The following is a 21,904-nucleotide window of genomic DNA, read 5'->3' as shown; positions in this document are numbered from 1 at the left end:
TAGCCAGTTCTTATAGCACCATTTATTGAATAGGGAGTCCTTTCCCCATTGCTTGTATTTGTCAGTTTTGTCAAAGATCAGATGGTTGTAGGTGTGTGGTCTTACTTCTGGGTTCTCTATTCTTTTCCATTGGCCTATGTGTCTGTTTTTGTAGCAGTACCATGCTGTTTTGGTTACTGTAGTCCTGTAGTGCAGTTTGAAGTCAGGTAGCATGATACCTGCAACTTTGTTTTTTGTTTGTTTGTTTGTTTGTTTGTTTGTTTGTTTTTTAGGATTTTCTTGGCTATTTGGGCTCTTTTTTGGTTCCATGTGGACTTTAAAATACCTTTTTCTAATTCTGTGAAGAATGTCAGTGGTAGTTTAATGGGAATTGCATTGAATCTGTAAATTGCTTTGGGCAGTATGGCCATTTTCACAATATTAATTCTTCCTATCCATGAGCATGGAATATTTTTCCATGTTTATGTCATCTGTGATTTCTTTGAGCAGTGGTTTATAGTTCTCCTTGAAAAGGTCTTTCACTTTGCTTCTTAACTGTATTCCTAGGTGTTTTATTATTTCTGTAGCAATTCATTCATTGAATGAATAAGACTTCACTCATTCATGAGATTTCATTCATGATTTGGCTCTAAGTTTGCCTGTTGGTGTACAGGAATGCTAGCAATGTTTGCACATTGATTTTGTATTATGAAACTTTGCTGAAGTTGCTTATCAGTTTAAAAAGCTTTTGGGCTGAGACACTGAGGTTTTCTAGATATAGGATCATAACATCTATAAACAAAAATAGTTTGACTTCCTCTATTCCTATTTGAATATCCTTTATTTCTTTCTCTTGCCTGATTGCCCTGGTCAGGACCTCCAATACTACGTTGAATAGGAGTGGTGAGTGAGGGCATCCTTGTCTTGTAAGATTTTCAAGGGGAATCCTTCCAGCTTTTGCCTATTCAGTATGATATTGGCTGTGGCTTTGTCATAAATGGTTGTTATTATTCTGAAGTATGTTCCTTCGATACCTAGTTTATTGAGAGTTTTTAACATGAAGGGATGTTGAATTTTATTGAAGGTCTTTTCTGCATGTATTGAGGTAATCAGTTGGTTTTTGTCTTTAGTTCTGTTTATGCGACAAACTATGTTTATTGATTTGTGTATGTTGAACCAACCTTGAATCCTTGGGTTGAAGCCTACTTGATCATGGTAGATAAGCTTTTTAATGTGTTGCTGGATTCGGTTTACCAGTATTTTACTGAGGATTTTTGCAGTGATGCTCATCAAGGATAGTGTCCTGAAGTTTGCTTTTTTTATTGTGTCTCTGCCAGGTTTTGGTATCAGGATGATTCTGACCTCATAGAATGAGTTAGGGAGGAGTCCCTTCTCTTCAATTTTTTGGAATAGTTTCAGTAGAAATGGTACCAGCTTTTCTTTGTACCTCTGGTACACTTCAACTGTGAATCCATCTGGTCCTGGGCTTTTTTTGGTTGGTAGGCTATTTATTACTGCCTCAATTTCAGAACTGTTTGTCTATTTATGGATTCAATTTCTTCCTGGTTCAGTCTTGGAAGGATGTATGGTGTCAAGAAATTTATCCATTTCTTCTAGACTTTCTAGTTTATGTCCACAGAGGTGTTTGTAGTAATCTCTGATGGTTGTTTGTATTTCGGTGGGGTCAGTGGTGATATCCCCCTTATCATTTCTGATTGTGTTTATTTGAATTATCCCCCTTTTCTTCTTTATTTGTCTTGCTAGTGGTCTATTTTATTAATTTTTTCAAGAAACCAGCTTCTGGATTTGTTGTTTTGAAGGGTTTTTCTTATAGAGACAAATCCCCCTCAGTTAAGCTCTGATCTTGGTTATTTCTTGTGTTCTGCTACCTTTGGGGTTTGTTTGCTCTTGGTTCTCTAGTTTTCTTAGTTGTGATGTTCGATTGTTAACTTGAGATCTTTTTAGCTTTTTGATGTGAAAAATCCCAATTTTAAAATGGGCAAAAAATCGAAGAAATACTTTACCAAAGAAGATATGCTGATGGCTAATAAGCAAGTGAAAAAAAATTTCAACATCTTATATCATTTGCAAATTGTAAGTTAAAACAACAATGAGATATCGTTACAGAACTATTAGAATGGCTAAAATCCAAAATGCTGACAACACCAAATGCTGATGAGGACATGGAGCAACAGGAATTCTCATTCATTGTTGGTAGAAATGCAAAATGATACAGCTATTTTAGAAGACAGTTTAGCAGGATTTTTTCAACTAAACATATTCTTACCATGTGGTTTAGCAATCACATTTCTTGGTATCTACCCAAGTGAGCTGAAAATTTATTTCAGCATAAAAACCTGCACATGAGTGAGTATGGCAGCTTTATTCATAATTTCCCAGACCTGGAAGCAACCAAAATGACTTTAAGTAGGTGAATGAATAAATAGACTGTGGTGCATTTAGACAAGGAATACTATTCAGTGCTAAAAGGAAAGAGTGAACAAGCCATGAAAATACACTGAGGAACTTTAAAAGCATATTACTAAGTGAAAGAAGCCAATCTGAAAAGGTTGTATCACATGTAATTACACCTATATGAGGTTCTGGAAAGGCAAAACCATGGAGACAGGAAAAAGATCAGTGATTGCCAGGGATTTGGGGAGAGAGAGGCATGAACAGGGGGAGCATAAGGAATTTTTAAGGCAGTAAAATCTATTTTGAATAATTCTATAAGGAGGATACATATCATTATACATTTGTCAAAACCCATAGAATGTAAAATACAAAGAGTAAACCATAATGTAAATTATGGGCTTTGATTAATAATAATGTCAAGGTTCCTTCATCAGCTGCAACAAAGGTACCACATGTAACAAACTTACAGATGATGTGGACAGCTGTAAGGGGATATGGTTGGGGGAGTATGCAGTAACATTCTGTATTTTCTACTTAAATTTCCTGTGAACTTAAAACTACTTTTAAAAGTCAATTAATTTTTAAAAATCCATAGAGTGTACTCTAAACAGTATAATCCAAAGAGTGAACTCTAATGTAAACTATAGGCTTTAATTAATAATAATATATCAATATTGGTTCAATTGCTGCACAAGTACCACACTAATGCAAGGTGTTATTTATAGTTAAAACTGTTTTTGTGGTGAGGTGAGGAGCCATATGGGAACTGACTCTACTTTCTACTATATTTTTCTGTAAACCTAAAATTACTTTTAAAAATGACTTTATTAATTTAAAAACAAATATAAGTATTTTCTGTCAAAAGAAACAAACACCTTTTTAAAGAGAAAAAAAATATGTCTACACATACACCTGGTAAGTGCTGAGGCTGCAATTCTACCCATGTCCACTGGATTCCAAAGAGGTCTTTCTTTTTTCCACAATATCCCATGGATTTACCTGCAGTTGAAGTCAATCTAATGGTGAAGGGTAATAGACAAACATCAAAGTCTTTCAGACAGTCATTACGGATACAAGAACAGAGAGCATGAGTGCATCTATAAGTTAACTATGCCAACCTCTTTTTCCAGAAACTTCTCCCTAGACTATCTAAACTCTTGAGGCTATAAGTGCTAGATACGATTTCTCAATGTTTCTTGCAGGTAGCAGTGTCCATATGACACAGCTCTTGCCAACATACCATGAGCACAAGTGAGAAGGTTTCTGGAAAAGCCTTTGCTTTTCTTTTCTAGGCATTAAGCCCTCTTGTTTCCCCCTTTCTTTCCTGCCTGAAATGCAGACTGAGAAAGGAAGAGGAAGCAGCCATCTTGGGACCCACCATGTGGTAGGGAGCATAAGGAGGAAGGCCTCTATGCTAGGCACAGGTGACTGGAAAGTTGGGAGGAGCCTGCTGGTAGCATTCAGAGGCTAAACAGGGGCAGATACTTACTTACTCCATGGGCCTCTTAGAAGCTACTTTTGTAGGGTATTCTGTTATTTACAGAGAACACAGTCTTAACTGATACATAGTAGCAATAGAGTAAATGTTTTATTTGAGACATAAGTTAAACTTACAAGTTTTTCATGACAGTTTTAGGTGGACTTTAGTAGGACTTGAAATATACATTTTAAAGGTTGAAGTAATTATTTACATTTTTGTAGTAGACCATTAACCACAAATTATTTTTGAACCACTCAAAAAGTGGACATACCATCAGAAGCAGTAAATATGGCTTCTAATTCAGTGACTCTGCCTCCATGGAATTTGTGAAGGAGCAGATGTGAAACATGGGCTCAGACAGGGTCTGGGTAATAGCCTTCTGTGTCTGGAGGTGCCTCTCTGTCCTGTAAGAGCTGTAAGTTTCCTGGGCATTGTCCTCATTCTTCTAGGTTGGAATCTCCATATCAGACAGCACTCTTCCTTGCTTCATCTGAGGTGGATTATGATCTGTGAGGTTTTGCAGTCATTTATGAAGCTTTGCAAGGTACCCTTGGTGAGGAATTAATAAATCCTAGAGACTTGGTTATTATTAGTTATGTATGGGAATTTGAAAAGCAGGAATTACTATCTTCATTTCTTAAAATTGTTTACAGACATTTGATGGAGGAGATAAATGCAGTTGTCATTCACCTGCATTTCTTCTATAAATGCTGGCTAAAATGCATGTGTATATAAATAGACAGAACCAAGGAGGAGGATTCAAGATGGCCAAATAGGAACAGCATTGGTCTGCAGCTCCCAGTGACATTGTCACAGAAGATGGGTGATTTCTGCATTTCTAACTGAGGTACCTGGTTCATCTCACTGGGACTGGTTGGACAGTGGGTGCAGCCCACAGAAGACAAGCCGAAGCAGGGCAGGGCATCACCTCACCTGGGAAGCACAAGGGGTGGGGGAATTTTCTCCCCTACCCAAGGGAAGCCATGAGGGTCTGAGCCTGAGGAACTCTGGCACAGATACTGTGCTTGTCCCATGGTCTTTGCAACCTGCAAACCAGGAGATCCCCTCTGGTGCCTACCTGACCAGGGCCCTGGGTTTCAAGCACAAAACTGGGCGGCCAATTGGGCGGACATCAAACTAGCTGCAGGAGATCTTTTTTTTTTTCCCATACCCCAGTGGTGCCTGGAATGCCAGTGAGACAGAACTGTTCACTCCCCTGGAAAGCGGTGCTGAAGCCGGGAGCCAAGTGATCTGGCTTGGCGGGTCCCACCTACACAGAGCCCAGGAAACTAAGATCCACTGGCTTGAAATTCTTGCTGCCAACACAGCAGCAATCTGAGATCCACCTAGGACATTCGAGCTTGGTGGGGGGAGGGGGGTCCACCATTGTTGAGGCTTGAGTAGGCGGTTTTATGGTCACAGTGTAAACAAAGCCACTGGGAAGTTCAAATTGGGCAGACCCCACTGCAGCTCAGCAAGGCTGCTATGGCCAGACTGCCAGATTCCTCCTCTCTGGACAGGGCATCTCTGTAAAAAAGGCAGCAGCCCCAGTCAGGGGCTTATAGCATACTTAAACATCCATGCCTGATGGCTCTGAAGAGAGCAGTGGACTTCCCAGCATAGCATTCAAGCTCTGCTAAGGGTCAGACTGCCTCCTCTAGTGGGTCCCTGACCCCTGTGTATACTGACTGAGACACACCTCCCAATAGGGGCCAACAGACACCTCATACAGGAGACCTCTGGCTGGCATCTGGGAGGTGCCCCTCTGGGTCGAAACTTCCAGAGGAAAGAACAGGCAGTAATCTTTGCTGCTCTGCAGTCTCTGCTGGTGATACCCAGGCAAACAGGATTGGGAGTGGACCTCCAGCAAACTCCAGCAGACTGGCAGCAGAGGGGCCAGACTGTTAGAAAGAAAAGAAATAAACAGAAAGGATTAGCACACCCACTCAAAGACCCCATCTGAAGGTCGCTAACATCAAAGACCAAAGGTAGATAAATCCACAAAGATGGGGAAAAACCAGTGCAAAAAGGCTGAAAATTCCAAAAACCAGAATGCCTCTCCTCATCCAAAGGATCACAACTCCTTGCCAGCAAGGAACAAAACTGGATGGAGAATGAGTTTGACAAACTGATAGAAGTAGGCTTCAGAAGGTGGGTAATAACAAACTCCTCCAAGCTAAAGGAGCATGTTCTAACTGAATACAAGGAAGCTAAAAGCCTTGAATCTTTATTCAAGTTATTCAAGCAATTCAAGTTAGTTGAATTGCTAACTGGAATAATCAATGTAGAGAAGAACATAAATGACCTGATGAAGCTGAAAAACACAGCACGAGAACTTTGTGAAGAATATACAAGTATCAATAGCTGAATTGATTAAACGGAAGAAAGGATATCAGTAATTGAAGATTAACTCAATGAAATAAAGAGAGAAGACAAGATTAGAGAAAAAAGAATAAAAAGGAATGAACAAAGGCTTCAAGAAATATGGGACTATGTGAAAAGACAAAATCTATGTCTGATTGGTGTACCTAAAAGTGAAGGGGAGAATGGAACCAAGTTGGAAAACACATCTCAGGATATTATCCAGGAGAACTTCCCCAACCTAGCAAGACAGGCCAACATTCAAATTCAGGAAATACAGAGAACACCACAAAATACTCCTTGAGAAGAGCAACCCCAAGACACACAACTGTCAGATTCACCTAGGTTGAAATGAAGGAAAAAATGTTAAGGGCAGCCAGAGAGAAATATTGGGGCAGCCAGAGAGAAAGGTCAGGTTACCCACAAAGGGAGACCCATCAGACTAACAGTGGATCTCTCTGCAGAAACCCTACAAGCCAGTAAAGAGTAGGGACCAATATTCAACGTTCTCAAAGAAAAGAATTTTCAAACCATTATTTCATATCCAGCCAAACTAAGCTTCATAAAGGAGGGAGAAATAAAATCCTTTACAGACAAGCAGATGCTGAGGGATTTTGTCACCACCAGACCTGCCTTACAAGAATTCCTGAAGGCAGCACTAAACATGGAAAGGAACAACCGGTACCAGCCACTGCAAAAACATGACAAATTATAAAGAACATTGATGCTATGAAGAAACTGCATCAACTAACAGGCAAAACAACCAGCTAGCATCATAATGACAGGATCAAATTCACACATAACAATATTAATCTTAAATGTAAATGGGCTAAATGCCCCAATTAAAAGACACAGACTGGCAAATTGGATAAAGAGTCAAGACCCATCAGTGTGCTGTCTTCAGGAGACCCATCTGACGTGCTAAGACACACATAGGCTCAAAATAAAGGGATGGAGGAATATTTACCAAGCAAATGGAAAGCAAAAAAAAAAAGCAGGATTTGCAATCCTAATCTCTGATAAAACAGACTTTAAACCAACAAAGATCAAAAGAGACAAAGAAGGGCATTGCATAATGGTAAAGGGATCAATTCACCAAGAAGAGCTAACTATCCTAAATATATATGCATCCAATACAGAAGCACCCAGATTCATAAAGCAAGTTTTTAGAGACCTGCAAAGAGACTTAGACTCCCACACAATAATAGTGGGAGACTTTAACACCCCACTGTCAATATTAGACAGACCAACAAGACAGAAAATTAACAAGGATATTCAGGACTTGAACTCAGCTCTGGACCAAGCGGACCTAATAGACATCTACAGAACTCTGCACCCCAAATCAAAAGAATACACATTCTTCTCAGCACCTCATCGCACTTATTCTAAAATTGACCACATAATTGGAAGTAAAACACTCCTCAGCCAATAGAAAAGAATGGAAATCATAACAAACAGTCTCTCAGACCACAGTGCAATCAAATTAGAAGTCAGGATTAAGAAACTCACTCAAAACCACACAATTACAAAAAAACTGAACAATCTGCTCCTGAATGACTACTGGGTAAATAATGAAATGAAGGCAGAAATAAAAATGTTCTTTGAAACCAATGAGAATGAAGACACAAAGTAACAGACTCTCTGGGACACATTTAAAGCAGTGTGTAGAGGGAAATTTACAGCACTAAATGCCCACAAGAGAAAGCAGAAAAGATCTAAAATTGATACCCTAGTATCAAAAATAAAAGAACTAGAGAAGCAACAGCAAACAAATTCAAAAGCTAGCAGAAGACATGAAATAACTAAGATCAGAGCAGAACTGAAGGAGATAGAGACACAAAAATCCCTTCAAAAAATCAATGAATCCAGGAGCTGGTTTTTTGAAAAAAATCAACAAAATAGATAGACTGCTAGCCAGACTAATAAAGAAGAAATAGAGAAGAATCAAATAGACACAATAAAAAATGACATAGGGGATATCACCACTGATCTCACAGAAATACAAACTATCATCAGAGAATACTATAAACACTTCCACGCAAATAAACTAGAAAATCTAGAAGAAATGGATAAATAACTGGACACATACACCCTCCCAAGTCTAAACCAGAAAGAAGTTGAATCCCTGAATAAACCAATAACAAGGTCAGAAATTGAGGCAGTAATTAATAGCTTACCAACAAAAAAAAGTCCAGGACCAGATGGATTCACAGCCAAATTCTAGCAGAGGTACAAAGAGGAGCTGGTACCATTCCTTCTGAAACTATTCCAAACAATAGAAAAAGAAAGAATCCTCCCTAACTCATTTTATGAAGACAGCATCATCCTGATACCAAAACCTGGCAGAGATACAACAAAAAAAGGAAATTGCAGGCCAATATCCCTAATGAACATCAATGAGAAAATCCTCAATAAAATACTGGCAAACTGAATCCAGCAGCACATCAAAAAGCTTATCCACCATGATCAAGTTGGCTTCATACCTGGGATGCAAGGCTGGTTCAACATACACAAATCAATAAACATAATCCATCACATAAACAGAACCAATGACAAAAACCACACAATTATCTCAATAGATGCAGAAAAGGCCTTCAATAGAATTCAACACCACTTCATGCTAAAAACTCTCAATAAACAGGTATTGATAGAACGTATCTCAAAATAATAGGAGCTATTTATGACAAACCCACAGCCAATATCATACTTAATTGGCAAGAGCTGGAAGCATTCCCTTTGAAAACTGGCACAAGACAAGGATGCCTTCACTCATCACTCCTATTTAACACAGTACTGGAAGTTCTGGCCAGGGCAATCAGGCAAGAGAAAGCAGTACAGGGTATTCAAATAGGAAGAGAGGAAGTCAAATTGTCCCTGTTTGCAGATGACGTGATTGTATGTTTAGAAAACCCCATTGTTTCAGCCCCAAAACCCCTTAAGCTGATAAGCAACTTCAGCAAAGTCTCAGGATACAAAATCAATGTGCAAAAATCACAAGCATTCGTATACACCAATAACAGACAAACAGAGAGTCGAATCATGAGTAAACTCCCATTCACAACTGCTACTAAGAAAATAAAATACCTAGGAATACAACTTACAAGGGATGTGAAGGACCTCTTCAAGGAGAACTACAAACCACTGCTCAAGGATATAAGAGAGGATACAAACAAATGGAAAAGCATTCCATGCTCGTGGAAACAAAGAATCAATATCATGACAATGGCCATATTGCCCAAAGAAATTTATACATTCAATGCTATCCCCATCAAGCTACCATTGACTTTCTTCACAGAATTGGAAAAAACTACTTTAAACTTCATATGGAACCAAAAAAGAGCCCACATAGCCAAGACAATCCTGGGCAACAAGGACAAAACTGGAGGCATCGCACTATCTGACTTCAAACTATACTACAAGGCTACAATAACCAAAACAACATGGTACTGGTACCAAAACAGATATATAGATGAATGGAACAGAATGGAGGCCTCAGAAATAAACCACACATCTAGAACCATCTGCTCTTCAACAAACCTGACAAAAACAAGCAATGGGGAAAGAATTCCCTATTTAATAAATGGTGTTTGGAAAATTGGCTAGCCATATGCAGAAAACTGAAACTGGACCCCTTCCTTACCTTATACAAAAAACAACTCAAGACGGATTAAAGACTTAAACATAAGACCTAGGATCATAAAAATCCTAGAAGAAAACCTGGGCAATTCCATTCAGGACATACGCATGGGCAAAGACTTCATGACTGAAACACCAAAAGCAATGGCAACAAAAGCTAAAATTGACAAAAGGGATCACATTAAACTAAAGAGCTTCTGTACAGCAAACGAAACTATCATCAGAGTTAACAGGCAACATACAGAAGGGGAGAAAATTTTTGCAATCTGTCCATCTGACAAAGGGCTAATATCCAGAATCTACAAAGAACTTAAAATAACTTTACAAAAAAAAAAAACCATCAAAAAGTGGGCAAAGGATATGAACAGACACTTCTCAAAAGAAGACATTTATGCAGCCAACAGACACGAAAAAATGCTCATCATCACAGGTCATTAGAGAAATGCAAATCAAAACCACAATGAGATACCATCTCATGCCAGTTAGAATGGTGATCATTAAAATGTCAGGAAACAACTGATGCTGGAGAGGTTGTGGAAAAATAGGAATGCTTTTACACTGTTGGTGGGAGCATAAATTAGTTCAACCACTGTGGAAGACAGTGTGGCAATTCCTCCAGGATCTAGAACTAGAAATACCATTTGACCCAGCAATCCCATTACTGGGCATATACCCAAAGGATTATAAATCATTCTACAATAAAGACATTTGCACATGTGTTTATTGCGTCACTATTCACAATAGCAAAGATTTGGAACCAACCAAAATGTCCATCAATGATAGACTGGATTAAGAAAATGTGGCACATATACACCATGGAATACTATGCAGCCAAAAAAAGGATGAGTTTATGTCCTTTGCAGGGTCATGGATGAAGCTGGAAACCATCATTCTCAGCAAACTATCACAAGATCAGAAAACCAAACACCACATATTCTCACTCATAAATGGGAGTTGAACAATGAGGACACATGGACACAGGGAGGGGAATATCACACACCGTGGCCTGTTTGGGGGTGGGGGGCTAGGGGAGGGATAGCATTGGATAAATACCTACTGTAGGTGATGGGTTGACGGGTGAAGCAAACCACCATGGAACATGTGTATCTATGTAACAAACCTGCACGTTCTGCACATGTAACCAAGAACTTAAAGTATAATTTTTAAAAAAGAAAAAAAAATAGACAGAACCAGTAAAATACTAAGTTGATAACTATGTCAGTTTACTTTTCCAACAAGTGTTCATACTATTTCAGTAATTTTGCTTACAGAAATAGTTTGTAAATTCTAAAGAAGTGAACATAAATTATGTTCCTTCATTATACCATTTCTTCTGTAATATATGATATGGACTTGTTTGTTCTGTTCTATGTTATGTCTATTCCTTTTTCTCCTTAAAAAATAATTTACTTTTAAGTTTCTTAGACACTGGAACTGAGAACAGAACCCTAGCTTGAAAAGTACTTGAGTTCCCTTCAGACTATACTAGAAAAAAAAGGAAATTAAAAAGGAAAAAAAAGCATTTGAGTTTACATGGTCTTAACTAAATTACATTGGTTTAGTGTCCAATCCGATTGTTTGCAATGAGTATTTCAATATGACACAAAAACCTTTTGTAATCTATTAGGAAAGTTCAAGTTTTATGGCTTTATGTATATCCAATCTAAGAGTTAATATCAATAAAACATTTTGGTCCATTTCATGTAACTGGTGTTAGGTATTGTTACTACTATATGGTGTTAGGTATTGTAACAACTATACTGTTACTACGTATGGTTAAAGCGGTAGAGGTTTTATTGTAATTTTAAGTTAACAGCATTAAAAAGAATAACACAACATAATCATACTGTTAATAAAAAGACAAAAAGGCTTTTCAGCAAAAAAAGTGTCATTTAATCATACAAAGAACATTTTCTTACACATCAAATAAAAAAATCTAAACATCAACAAAGGTTTCTTAGATATTCTAAGAATTGATGGGACCTGACAGAAGCATCAGTGAAATGTCATCAAGAATATATGTGAATATTATACGAGATGTGCACAATTAGCTTCATCTCAGCAAAATCTAGCAAGAGATCTTTTGGTACAACCAACATGGCAACATTTATTAGCCAATGCACTGTAGAGTTGTCTCTTTTTTCGAGAATGAGTATCCAAGCCTAAGTATTTTAATTCTGAAGGACTGCTGTCTGCGGCTTCACTTTGTCTATTGCGAATAAGTTTCTTAAATTCTTCAAAGAGAAGACTGGAATCTTTTAATACAGGTACATGTTGTTGTAGCTGCGGTAATGCTGGCTGCATCTCAGACAGGGTTAACTTCAGCTCCTGTGGCAAATTAGCAACAAATTCTGACATCATATCTATGGTTTCTGTATTTTTGTTGATGAAGGATGGCACAATTTCTGTTAAATTTTAAAAAAAAAAAGGTGTATGTGAGGGTATATTCATGTCAAAGAGCACTCAGAAACACTATGAATGTTTGCATAGACAAAAAAGCATTGCCTCAATATAAATTAAACATTGAAACAAAATAAGCAAGCATCCTAATATCTAAACATTTAGCTTACTTACAGTTGGACACCTTAAAGTACCATAATTTTACCAAGGCTCTGCTTTACCCCATTGGTTCTCTCTCGTCTCTCTTCATGATCCCCTCAGTGCTTTTATCATAGTACTTTTGACTCTCCCTGACATTAATCTGTCATCTTTCTGAAGTCATGTAAGTCACTGAAAACAGTTTGACCACAGATAGTGGTCATTTTCTTGGATTCTTCTTAGTTAAGTCATTTTCTTCCATTGCTAAGCTATGATTTATGACATTATGAGTTGTAATAGTAACCCTTGAAAAAGATATTACTTTAAGCTATTGAATATTTCATGGTGGGAAGTTACTCCTGGAGGATAAAGTTAAAGAGGCAGCATTTCCGACACCTCTGATCTAATCAGCAGGAGAAAGAAGTCTCTGATGTTCCTTAACCATCTATTTAACAATTTGTCTTCCCCAGAGTATTTACTCCAAAACAATAGTATTTTATATGAAAGAGAGAAGTGGGTTAAAAGAACACTAACCGAAAATCACTGATTTAAGAAGAGATTCGTATCTGCTGTGGAGTATGTGTACTGACTAATGTTTTCTGTTTGATGTTTGTTCCAAAGCTGCAGATCATGCACTATGCAAGATCTGTGTGTCTCCTAGGAAGGGAGCCTGTTCTTACACAGCAACCCAGGCTGGCCAAATGTGAAGGCTGGGACTTGGGCTGGGAACCTTCTGGACACCCAGCTGACATCTTCCTCCATCTTTGTACCCATTCAGCTCAGTTGAACATTCATTACCTGTTTCCATGTCTCTGGCACTGCCAGTTAAAAGATATAAATTTATTTAAATGTTTCTTGCTCTCAAAAAGCTTACAGTGAGTTAAACCCTCTCCTAACCTTAACTGTCCTAATTATACAACTTAATAGTTTTATTTCACAAAGAAATTAGAAACACTGATGATGTTTAAATTATAGTGAAAACCCAAATCAGGTCTTGCTGCTCTTCTTCCTGGACAGGAAAACTCTCCATTAACAAGGCATTACTCTTGAAATAATGAAAATAAAGAGAAGAGGGGAGTAAATCTAAGTGCGGGAGGCAGACACCTGGTTAACCACCGATGCCTGCTGATCAGAGGAAACCACGACCCTTCACCTAGACAGCGGTAGTTCTGGGGCTGATCATTTCCTGAGTTTTGTGGCAAGAGACTCAGTTGTTCCCCTTGTAGCCAACAAAAAAATTCAACAGTTGGAGTTTGACAGAGGAATAAAAAAAAACAAACTGTAGTATTTCATCTTTCCTCCCAACACTCTCCCTCATTCATGTTCTAAACTGGAAATGACAGATGAGAATTTATATCGTTTTTGGTTAAATGAGAGGTTTTGGCATTTTCCCTCAGTAAGACATCCTAAGTTTAATTCAGTTTCATCATAAAAACCTCTCTTTGATCCAACCTAAACTTTCTGTAGTTGGGGCCTTATTAAATACTGAAAGAAGCTGATGGTAATTTTCTATATTCTTAAAGCCAGTTAAATGAGTCAGCCAAAACAGTTATAGTTTGTATTAAGTTTATTCATAGGCTGTGTATTTTGTACTTTTATTAAAATTATATTTTTAAACCTGTTTTGAAATATTTCATAATCCATAACACCTTTAGCTATGGAACCTAGGCTCAAAGAAAATATTCTGTCTGAATTCATACAAATACCCTTATTCACTTATTATTTTGGATGTAAATCTCACTAAAATAGGCCTCTTCTGGTTTAAAGTGTATCTTATTTTTAAAAGGGATGCAGTGAATATTATTTTAGCACATATAGTAGGATGAAATGGATGGCTAACAATGTAATAATGTGAAAGCAAATAGCAACTACCTAACAGTAGAAGTCTGAAAACTCATATTAATCACAAATTACTGACATGTACTTCCAAAATGATTCCCACCTAGTAATGGTAAACATTTGTCTTAATCTCCACCTGCAGGCAATATTTTCTGAGGTTACTTTCAGTTAAATTATACTGCACATCAATAAAGAAAATTCTTTAAAAATACTTTGTAATCTCATGTCTCTTCAAAGGAAATAAAAATGTAGCCATATCCATATACAAATGTGCTTAATGAACTATTTTCAGCAACAATTTAGAAATAAACTAAATATCCACCAAAGAATCCTTAAGTGTATGTGGCAGATTTATGACAAAAAATACTACACAGGAATTTTAAATTGTGTTTTGGGATAATAACAATGTGAGAAACTGCTCAAAGTATAATGGTGAGTGAAAATGCAAAACATATACATATACCTATCCAAATGTTAACATTTCTTTCCACTTACTTGTTTAATATAATTTCATTTTCTCATAAAATTCACATATACTTTTCAAAGTCCTTAATATCTACGAGTGCTTCTCATTTTTCACCCTGCATTAATGTACATTTGTCTTTAATATGAGCATTACTACTTTTATAGTCAGAAAATGTGGAATAATAAAGCAAATGCAATGCAATCTGGTCTTCTCTACTTTTAATCACTAAATTCCTAGACGTTGTGGTATTTTTGTACTAATGTTATACAAAAGTCATGTAAAAACTGCCATTAAATAAATCAAACTCTAACAATGTAGTAACTTTAGAAGCATACTTTAAATCTCATAAAAGAGAAGTAAATGTATTTCTGTTAGTCATTTATATATAGTATATGCATATAGCCTATAAAATTTAGCTGTGGTTTATCATAAATTACATGTCATATAAATACAAAACACTTAGTATTTGCAACTGCGGTTACTTTCTCTGAATTTAATATGATCCGTTACACTTCTTAGACTAGTATATACCTCCATGAGTTTCCACTGCTACTCTATAAATACAAAAATATTTTTAAAAGCCATTTCAGATTGAGCTGTACTCAACTCTAAGATCTTGCTTTTAAAGCAAACCCACTGAAGCTTCCAAATGCTTGAAAGCATCAGTAGGGTCTTCAGCTATGATGGTCTGAGCGGCCTGCTTTCCTTGTCTCTGGTCCTCTTGAGTTTCTCCTAAAGGCATTCAAGCCTTTCCTTTCTCTTCCATCCCCTGTCTCACAAATGAACTTCAATACCCAGATCAAAGAAGTGGGAGGCCAGACTCTTTCCTTTGGGATTTTCTGTTTGTTTATTTTAAAGAACGTTTCCAATGGCAAAGGCCACAGCCCAACTTCTGGACTAGGAGAGTCATTAAGTGTAAGGCCCTTCCTGTCTTCCCATCACGGGACCCTCACAGAGACCTCAGAGTGTTGCCCCGTCCTACAGGCGCGCAAACAGGCTTGATAACTAGCGCACCGCCTCAGTGTTTGTCCCCTTTCCTCTCTATCCGAGAAGCCCTGTTCAGGTGCCCCCACCAGCACGCCCGCTGTCTGGCCGCCTGGCTTTCCTGTGGGGTGCAGGAGTGCGCCCGGCCTCCTGCGGGTCTCCGGGCAGCGTCACCTCCTCTGAGGCTTCCCCTTCCTTTCCACCCCGTCGCTCCGACTGCCTTACGGAAAGGGCACCAAGGAACTCTCGGGTGAAGCAGCTTCCTATTCTCAGTGCTTTCCCTCCGTCCGGTGAGATTCCCAGTGAGACTGTTTCAATAAAATCACCTGGCAAAGGAAAAGCCCAAACTTTAGGGACCAGCCACGGCTGAGTAGGAGCTGAGCGGTGGCAGCCAATGAGATCTCGAGTCGGACGTGCAGGCCGCCGTTCCAATTGGGCGGCCGCCCCAGAGTAACCAATGGGAAGCGCGGGAAGGCTGGGGGGCCGGGAGCTCTCACCTGCCGCTGGTCTAGGTGTCTGAGGAGTATCTTCCTGGCTCAGAGACCTTTTGTTCCAGGTGCTCATGCCGCAAATGGCAATCTGCGCGCGAACTAATTCGCGGCCGCATAATTTAATAACGTCGTCCTTCCATGAGTCCGCGACTGCTCTGGAAAATTGGTTCAGTAGTAAACAGACTCCTAGCAGGTGGAAAAAAAACAGGCGAGGCATCCTGGGCCTGGTCTCTCCTGGAGGTGTGGGTGTTGCAGCCTTTCAGGACTGCAGCTGCTGTGGCCTACAGACCTGGGCCTGTGTGCCTGTCCCGGGCTTTAGGCTGCTTTCCCTACCCGGCTCAAGCAGTCTTTTGTATCCCTTGGGCTATCACTCAGCTTTTAAGGCAAGGGTGCCAGCTCCACCCCTTTCCCACACCCCTCCACAGAATTTTCCCCCTCAGCTCTTGGTCTCCCTCTCTGCCTTTCCTTCATTTGCCCATCCCTCTGTCCTTGGCCCTTTTACAGTTGTGTTCTTCTCTTTCATTACCCTCAAACAATTTAGTATACTTAGGTAAAGTTATTTTAGATATGAAGCCTTTCCTTTTACACACACACAATAAAATTTGAGATCGCCCATATTCTTACAACCCAGTTTTCTAGAGTGGACATTTGCCAAAAAACCCTTCTAACTTAAATAAGATTATAGATTATCTTGTAAATTGGGTTAATTAGTATAGTGTTGGGTATATCAATCCATAAAAATATAAAAATAGAATGGATGAATAAATAAATTGTTGATGAGAGGGAAAACTGATGACTTTTAATCTGAATGCAGGTAAAAAGATTAAAATCCCCAGTAACATCATGTTAGGCTTGTGCAGTAATGTCTTTAATTTACAAAACAATTTCTCCATTGGACTTTCCTTCCACTCTTGGGGATAAATTTGATTGTAACTAGTTATCTGAACATTTTAATTTAAAATTCTAATCTACATCTCTGGAGACTGGAGAACATACCACACACACACACACACACACACACACACAGAGAGACAGAGAGAGAGAGAGAGAGAGAAGAAAAAAAAGCAGTGGAAATCCCACAATCCCACAAAGAATATTTTGGTAACAAATTACAGCACAAAGATATGTTTGTTTGTTTACTGTATTTTGTGTTTGCTGCACCTGGTAAGAGGTGATTTTTTACCACCATCTAATTTAACTTTCTAAAGATCCACACCGTTCTAGGTAATATGGTTAGTAGACAACCCTTCCACCTGTAAATTTTTAGTACAAGTAGGTTCATTTTTTAAAATAACTTACTTGCTTGTGTTCATAATAAACTCAGATTAGTTCAGCTCCATCAGATAAACTGGAGACATGCAGGACGTTACGGTAGCTTTGAAATAAAAGAATAACAATCTCTTAGTTACAAACATAACTATGGAATCAAATAATTCTAATTTCTAGATTGCTGGTGATGTCAGTAGGCCCACTTGGCATTGGTCAAATGCCAAGCAATGTGTAATTCTTCAAAAAATACCTGACCAAGACTATGAGATGGTCAGATGCAATCAATGCTTTTAAATGAGTTTTCATTAAAACACGCAGTTTGAGAGAGGCCTCTCAAAACTGAGGTTTGAAAACATTTTTGTGGGTTGACAGTCCTTGTAAAAATAATCCATGTGCAAGGCTGTACTCCAAAGTAATTGGTCGTTAAAAATGTAAATTTCCAGGGATTTCTTTGTTTTTGGTTTTTTTTTTTTTTTTTACAGAATTTGGCTCTTGTCGCCAGGCTGGAGTGCAATGGTGTGATCTCAGCTCACTGCAACCTCCACCTCCCAGGTTCAAGCAATTCTCCTGCCTCAGCCTCTGAAGTAGCTGGGATTACAGGTGTGCACAACCACACCTGGCTAATTTTTGTATTTTTAGTAGAGACTGGGTTTCACCATGTTGGACAGGCTGGTCTCAAACTCCTGACCTCAGGTGATGCACCCACCTTGGCCTCCCAAAGTGTCCAGGGATATTTTGATTTTTTATGTTGCCTACATGGTTTTATAGAGTCCTTAAAACTGTCCAGTACAATGCCCGCTTTCCCATTTTACAGAAAGAAGAAACAGATTGAGAGTTGTCATGCACTTATTCAGGGTAATTTTGGCCAGCACATATGCCAGATGTGGGCTTACCCTACTGCTAAGGATCACAGGCAAATGCAAGATTCACAGTCTTTACAGGCACAACTAAAAGGCATTTCAAGTCCTTTAAATAAAAAGGAAATCTTTTAAAGGAGAAACAATAAATATGTCCATGCATACAGCTGTCAATTGCTGGAGTTTGGGTTCCAACCCATGTCTACTGGATTCCAACGCCCCCTTTCCTTCATTTCCCTGTATCCTAGATCCAGTTCCAGTTGTAGTTCATCTGAATAGTGAAGGCTAATATGTACAGAGTAATGTCTTTGAATGTAGGACAGCAGGAACATTCGAGGCTGTAAGTGCTAGACATGGTTTCCCAGTGTCTCTTACAAGTAGCAGTGTCTATGTGACACAGTTCTGTCTAATACCACCTAAGCACAAGTGTGGAGGTTTCTGGGAAAGCCTTTACTTCCTGATTCTAGCCCTAAGCCTTATTTCTCCTTTCTTTCCTTCCTGAAGCAGACATAGAAAGGGAGGTGAAGTAGCCCTCTTGGGACCATGAGGTGTGGAGCATAAAGAGGAAGGTCTGTATGCTTAGACACAGCTGCCTGGGAGGGTGGGAGTAGCCTGCTGGCAACATTGAGGGGCTAAATGAGGTTGGATGCTTTTTCTCACAGGCTCTTATAAGTAACTTTTTAAGGTTTTTCTGTTATTTACTCTATCCTGAGATAGATAGCTGATAGATAGGTGATAGATAGATGATAGATGATAGATGATAGATGATAGATAGATAGATAGAGTGTGTGTGTGTATATATATATGTGCAAAATACATTTTTATTAAGAAATAAACTTACAGTCATCAGTTTCCTATGAGAGTTTTAGGCATACTTTAGTGGCACTTGAATTAGATAGTCTAAGGATTGAAGTGATTATTTGAGTGTTTATACTAGATGGTTTACCACAGGAAATCTTTGTACCACTGAAAGAGGAGTCATATATTGAAAAGCAGTGAATACAGATTCTGGGTCCAGAAGCCCTGTCTCCACGGATTTTGTGGAGGACAAGATGAGGGATGTGGGTCAGGATGGGCTCTGCCGAGCTGCTTTCTGCATCTGGGGGTGCATCTTTGTCTTGTCCAAGTTGTAAGTTTCCTGGGCATTGCCCTCGTCCTTCTGTGTTGGAATCTCCATTTCATAGAGCACTCCTTTCAGCTTTGTCCCAGATAACAGGTGGCCTCTGAGCTTCTACAGCCCCATATTGAATTCCTTTGCTTGTGGCCTTCTACCTGCACCATCTTCCAGCACCAACTTTGTCTATAGGGCTTTGCCAACAGTTGTAAGAGAAACTTATTTTTTAAATATATAAAACCCTGCTCTTTTATATTTTACCACTAATCTCTTTTCCTAGCTTTGTATTTTCTACAAAATTCTTATTGTTTCCCATGATCTGTCAACAACAGGTAACTCATACCTGATCCCAATGACAGTCAGTGCTACATTGGATCTGTTTTTTTTCTAGTTTTTTTAAAATTATTATTTCATTGAGATTTGGAGAATAAGAAGAAGTAAACACTTTTATTCAAGCCTCCAGTGCTGACTCTCCCCAGGTGCCTTTGGAACTGTTCCAGATGTTTATGCTTTCCTTTCAGGTTATCATGCTGCTTTATCCAGAAGAATCAAACAAGAAATGAAGGGCCATCGTGATCTCCAAAAAGTCTTCTCAGCAAACTGCTGGAAATACCTTGGTTAAGAGATTAGGAAAGATAAATAACTTCATCAGTTTTTTTCCTCACTTCTTACTTCTACTCAACTAATAGCATATGTACGGAAAGAAAGTTCAGAAAGAATCACCCCTGGCCAGGTCTGGTGGTCCCAGTAATCATCACCCAGGCCTCAGAGAAATTGAAAAACAAAAACAAAACAATAAGATGTCACTGTTTGCTTTTATTGTGGTTTGTGGTTTTACTGTTATGCTGGGCATTGGCTCTCACGTGTGATCTCCAGTCTCTGACCATACAATCCAGCCATTGCCACAATCACATATAGAACATCACAAGGGACCCCAGAACCCGGCTCTTCCATCTAAATTTAGGTTAAAATTAATGTCAAAGCATCAAGGGTTGATCTGTTCTATAAGGCCTAAAATTAATCCCAACATTATGTGCTGCCCTGACATCTGGTAAAACTGGGATGGCCTCACATGGCCTGACCACAAGTTTCCTCCCTCACTCTGTTCCTGCAAAAAACCCTCCATGTCAAGAGAGCCAGACACAGTTCCTGCTTATTCCTGAATAGCAAGTTTCAGCTCTCTGCCAGCCCTGGAATTATTCAAAGAAGGCAGTCACATCCTTTCGTGGTAACCAGGGGTCACCTTACCCTTTTGATACTGCAAAGCCTGCCTCACATGGCCCCTCTTATTCAGTCTGTTCCCAACTGCAACCCCCACGTGGCCCTGCATGGCATTTAGTGTCCTTATCCTCCATCCTGTAAGTCTATGTAATTAATAAATTTCTGTCAGTCTCATTAGGCCAGTATCACTTGTCATATGTTTGGCCATGTGCATAATCCTAAGGCAGGAATTCCTCCCGCTCCAACAGGGTGAATAGGAGGTTATTAAAACAACCAACTACTACAACATATCTCCTCCTCTTCTTTGTTCCTAGAGGGACAGAGGAGCCAGTTCAGACTGTATATAATGTGTTCTATGGTTCTCAGGATCTCTTTGCTACCTCTTCCCACATCCCTTCTCACTCTCTGCTCAGCGTTGATAGAAAATTAGTCTCTCTAATACAGAAATCCTGATCCCTTTGTAACCCCTTCAGCTATTTCCCATTACCCCTAGCATGTAGTCTAAACTTCACAGCTGGCTTCTACAAGGTTCTTTAAGATCCCCTCTTCCTGTCTTCTCTCCAGGAGCATTTTCCTTTCCCTCTTCCACAACCCAGTCCTCAGTCCTACTCACTCCCTGACAGTTCCCCTACATTCCATGCCCTGGACCATCGGCCTTGCCACTACCTTTGCCTTTCCCTGTCCCTCCTCCGCCTCTCTTTCTTTGCTTATTTTCTTTTCAAAAGCAGGTCAAGCATCAACTACATGATGGATCTTTTGCTAACCATCTCTTCCACACTCAGCACCGCCCATCCCAGTTCCTTTACAGTCTGTTCCTTTTATCACAGCACTCACAACTCCTTACTTGTAGGTCTTTCCTGCTAGACTGTGAGCTCTTTGGGGGCAGTGGCAAGCACACAGTGGCTGCTCAACACATCTTGGTTGAAGGAAATTTATAGATCTCATAATGAGGTGTGCGCAGCTTCCCTGGGGGTTGTGGGTGGAAGCATGGGAGCACCTAGTAGGCCCTGGCTACAGAGTATAAAATGAACTGAGTCCCCAGATTACTACAACTAGGGAAAGGCAGAGCCCCTGTAATTAAAGATCCTGTGACACACAGTGAGGAGATCCAGGCTGCCACAGGAGCAGATCCAGGCTGCCACAGGAGCACCAATCTTAGGGTGAGTCACATCTTTGAGGAGGGGGAGTGGAGTGGTTGTGATGGGTAAAAGAGGAATCCACAGGATTGTGGATGGGAGAGCAGGGTGCAGGAAA

At 39.3% G+C, this 21,904-nt stretch overlaps 1 protein-coding gene across 6 annotated transcripts in view; it reads right to left on the bottom strand.

Moving 5' to 3' along the window:
• Window positions 1-11,511: 11,511 nt before the first annotated feature.
• Window positions 11,512-21,904, bottom strand: part of LOC101151950 (prorelaxin H2) — a 40,655-nt gene continuing 30,262 nt past the window's right edge. For 2 of the 6 annotated variants that reach the window (XM_055350614.2, XM_019033014.4), the window contains 4 exons: window positions 19,773-20,042; window positions 17,489-17,564; window positions 16,196-16,344; window positions 11,512-12,276 (listed from right to left, as the gene is read on the bottom strand). In XM_055350614.2, coding sequence (XP_055206589.2) covers window positions 11,930-12,276; window positions 16,196-16,344; window positions 17,489-17,502 — 510 coding nt within the window. In that variant the 5' untranslated portion in view covers window positions 17,503-17,564; window positions 19,773-20,042 and the 3' untranslated portion in view covers window positions 11,512-11,929. Of the gene's footprint in view, window positions 12,277-15,218; window positions 16,025-16,195; window positions 17,013-17,488; window positions 17,565-19,772; window positions 20,043-21,904 lie in introns of those variants that run through there. The other 4 variants (XM_055350616.2, XM_004047776.5, XM_055350618.2 and 1 more) reach the window with 4 other exon arrangements.

The sequence above is a fragment of the Gorilla gorilla genome, chromosome 13 (genome assembly GCF_029281585.2).
Source record: "Gorilla gorilla gorilla isolate KB3781 chromosome 13, NHGRI_mGorGor1-v2.1_pri, whole genome shotgun sequence".
NCBI classification, from domain to species: domain Eukaryota; kingdom Metazoa; phylum Chordata; class Mammalia; order Primates; family Hominidae; genus Gorilla; species Gorilla gorilla.
Note: the sequence above shows the minus strand (reverse complement) of the source record. Positions and strands in the feature narration are given on the sequence as shown.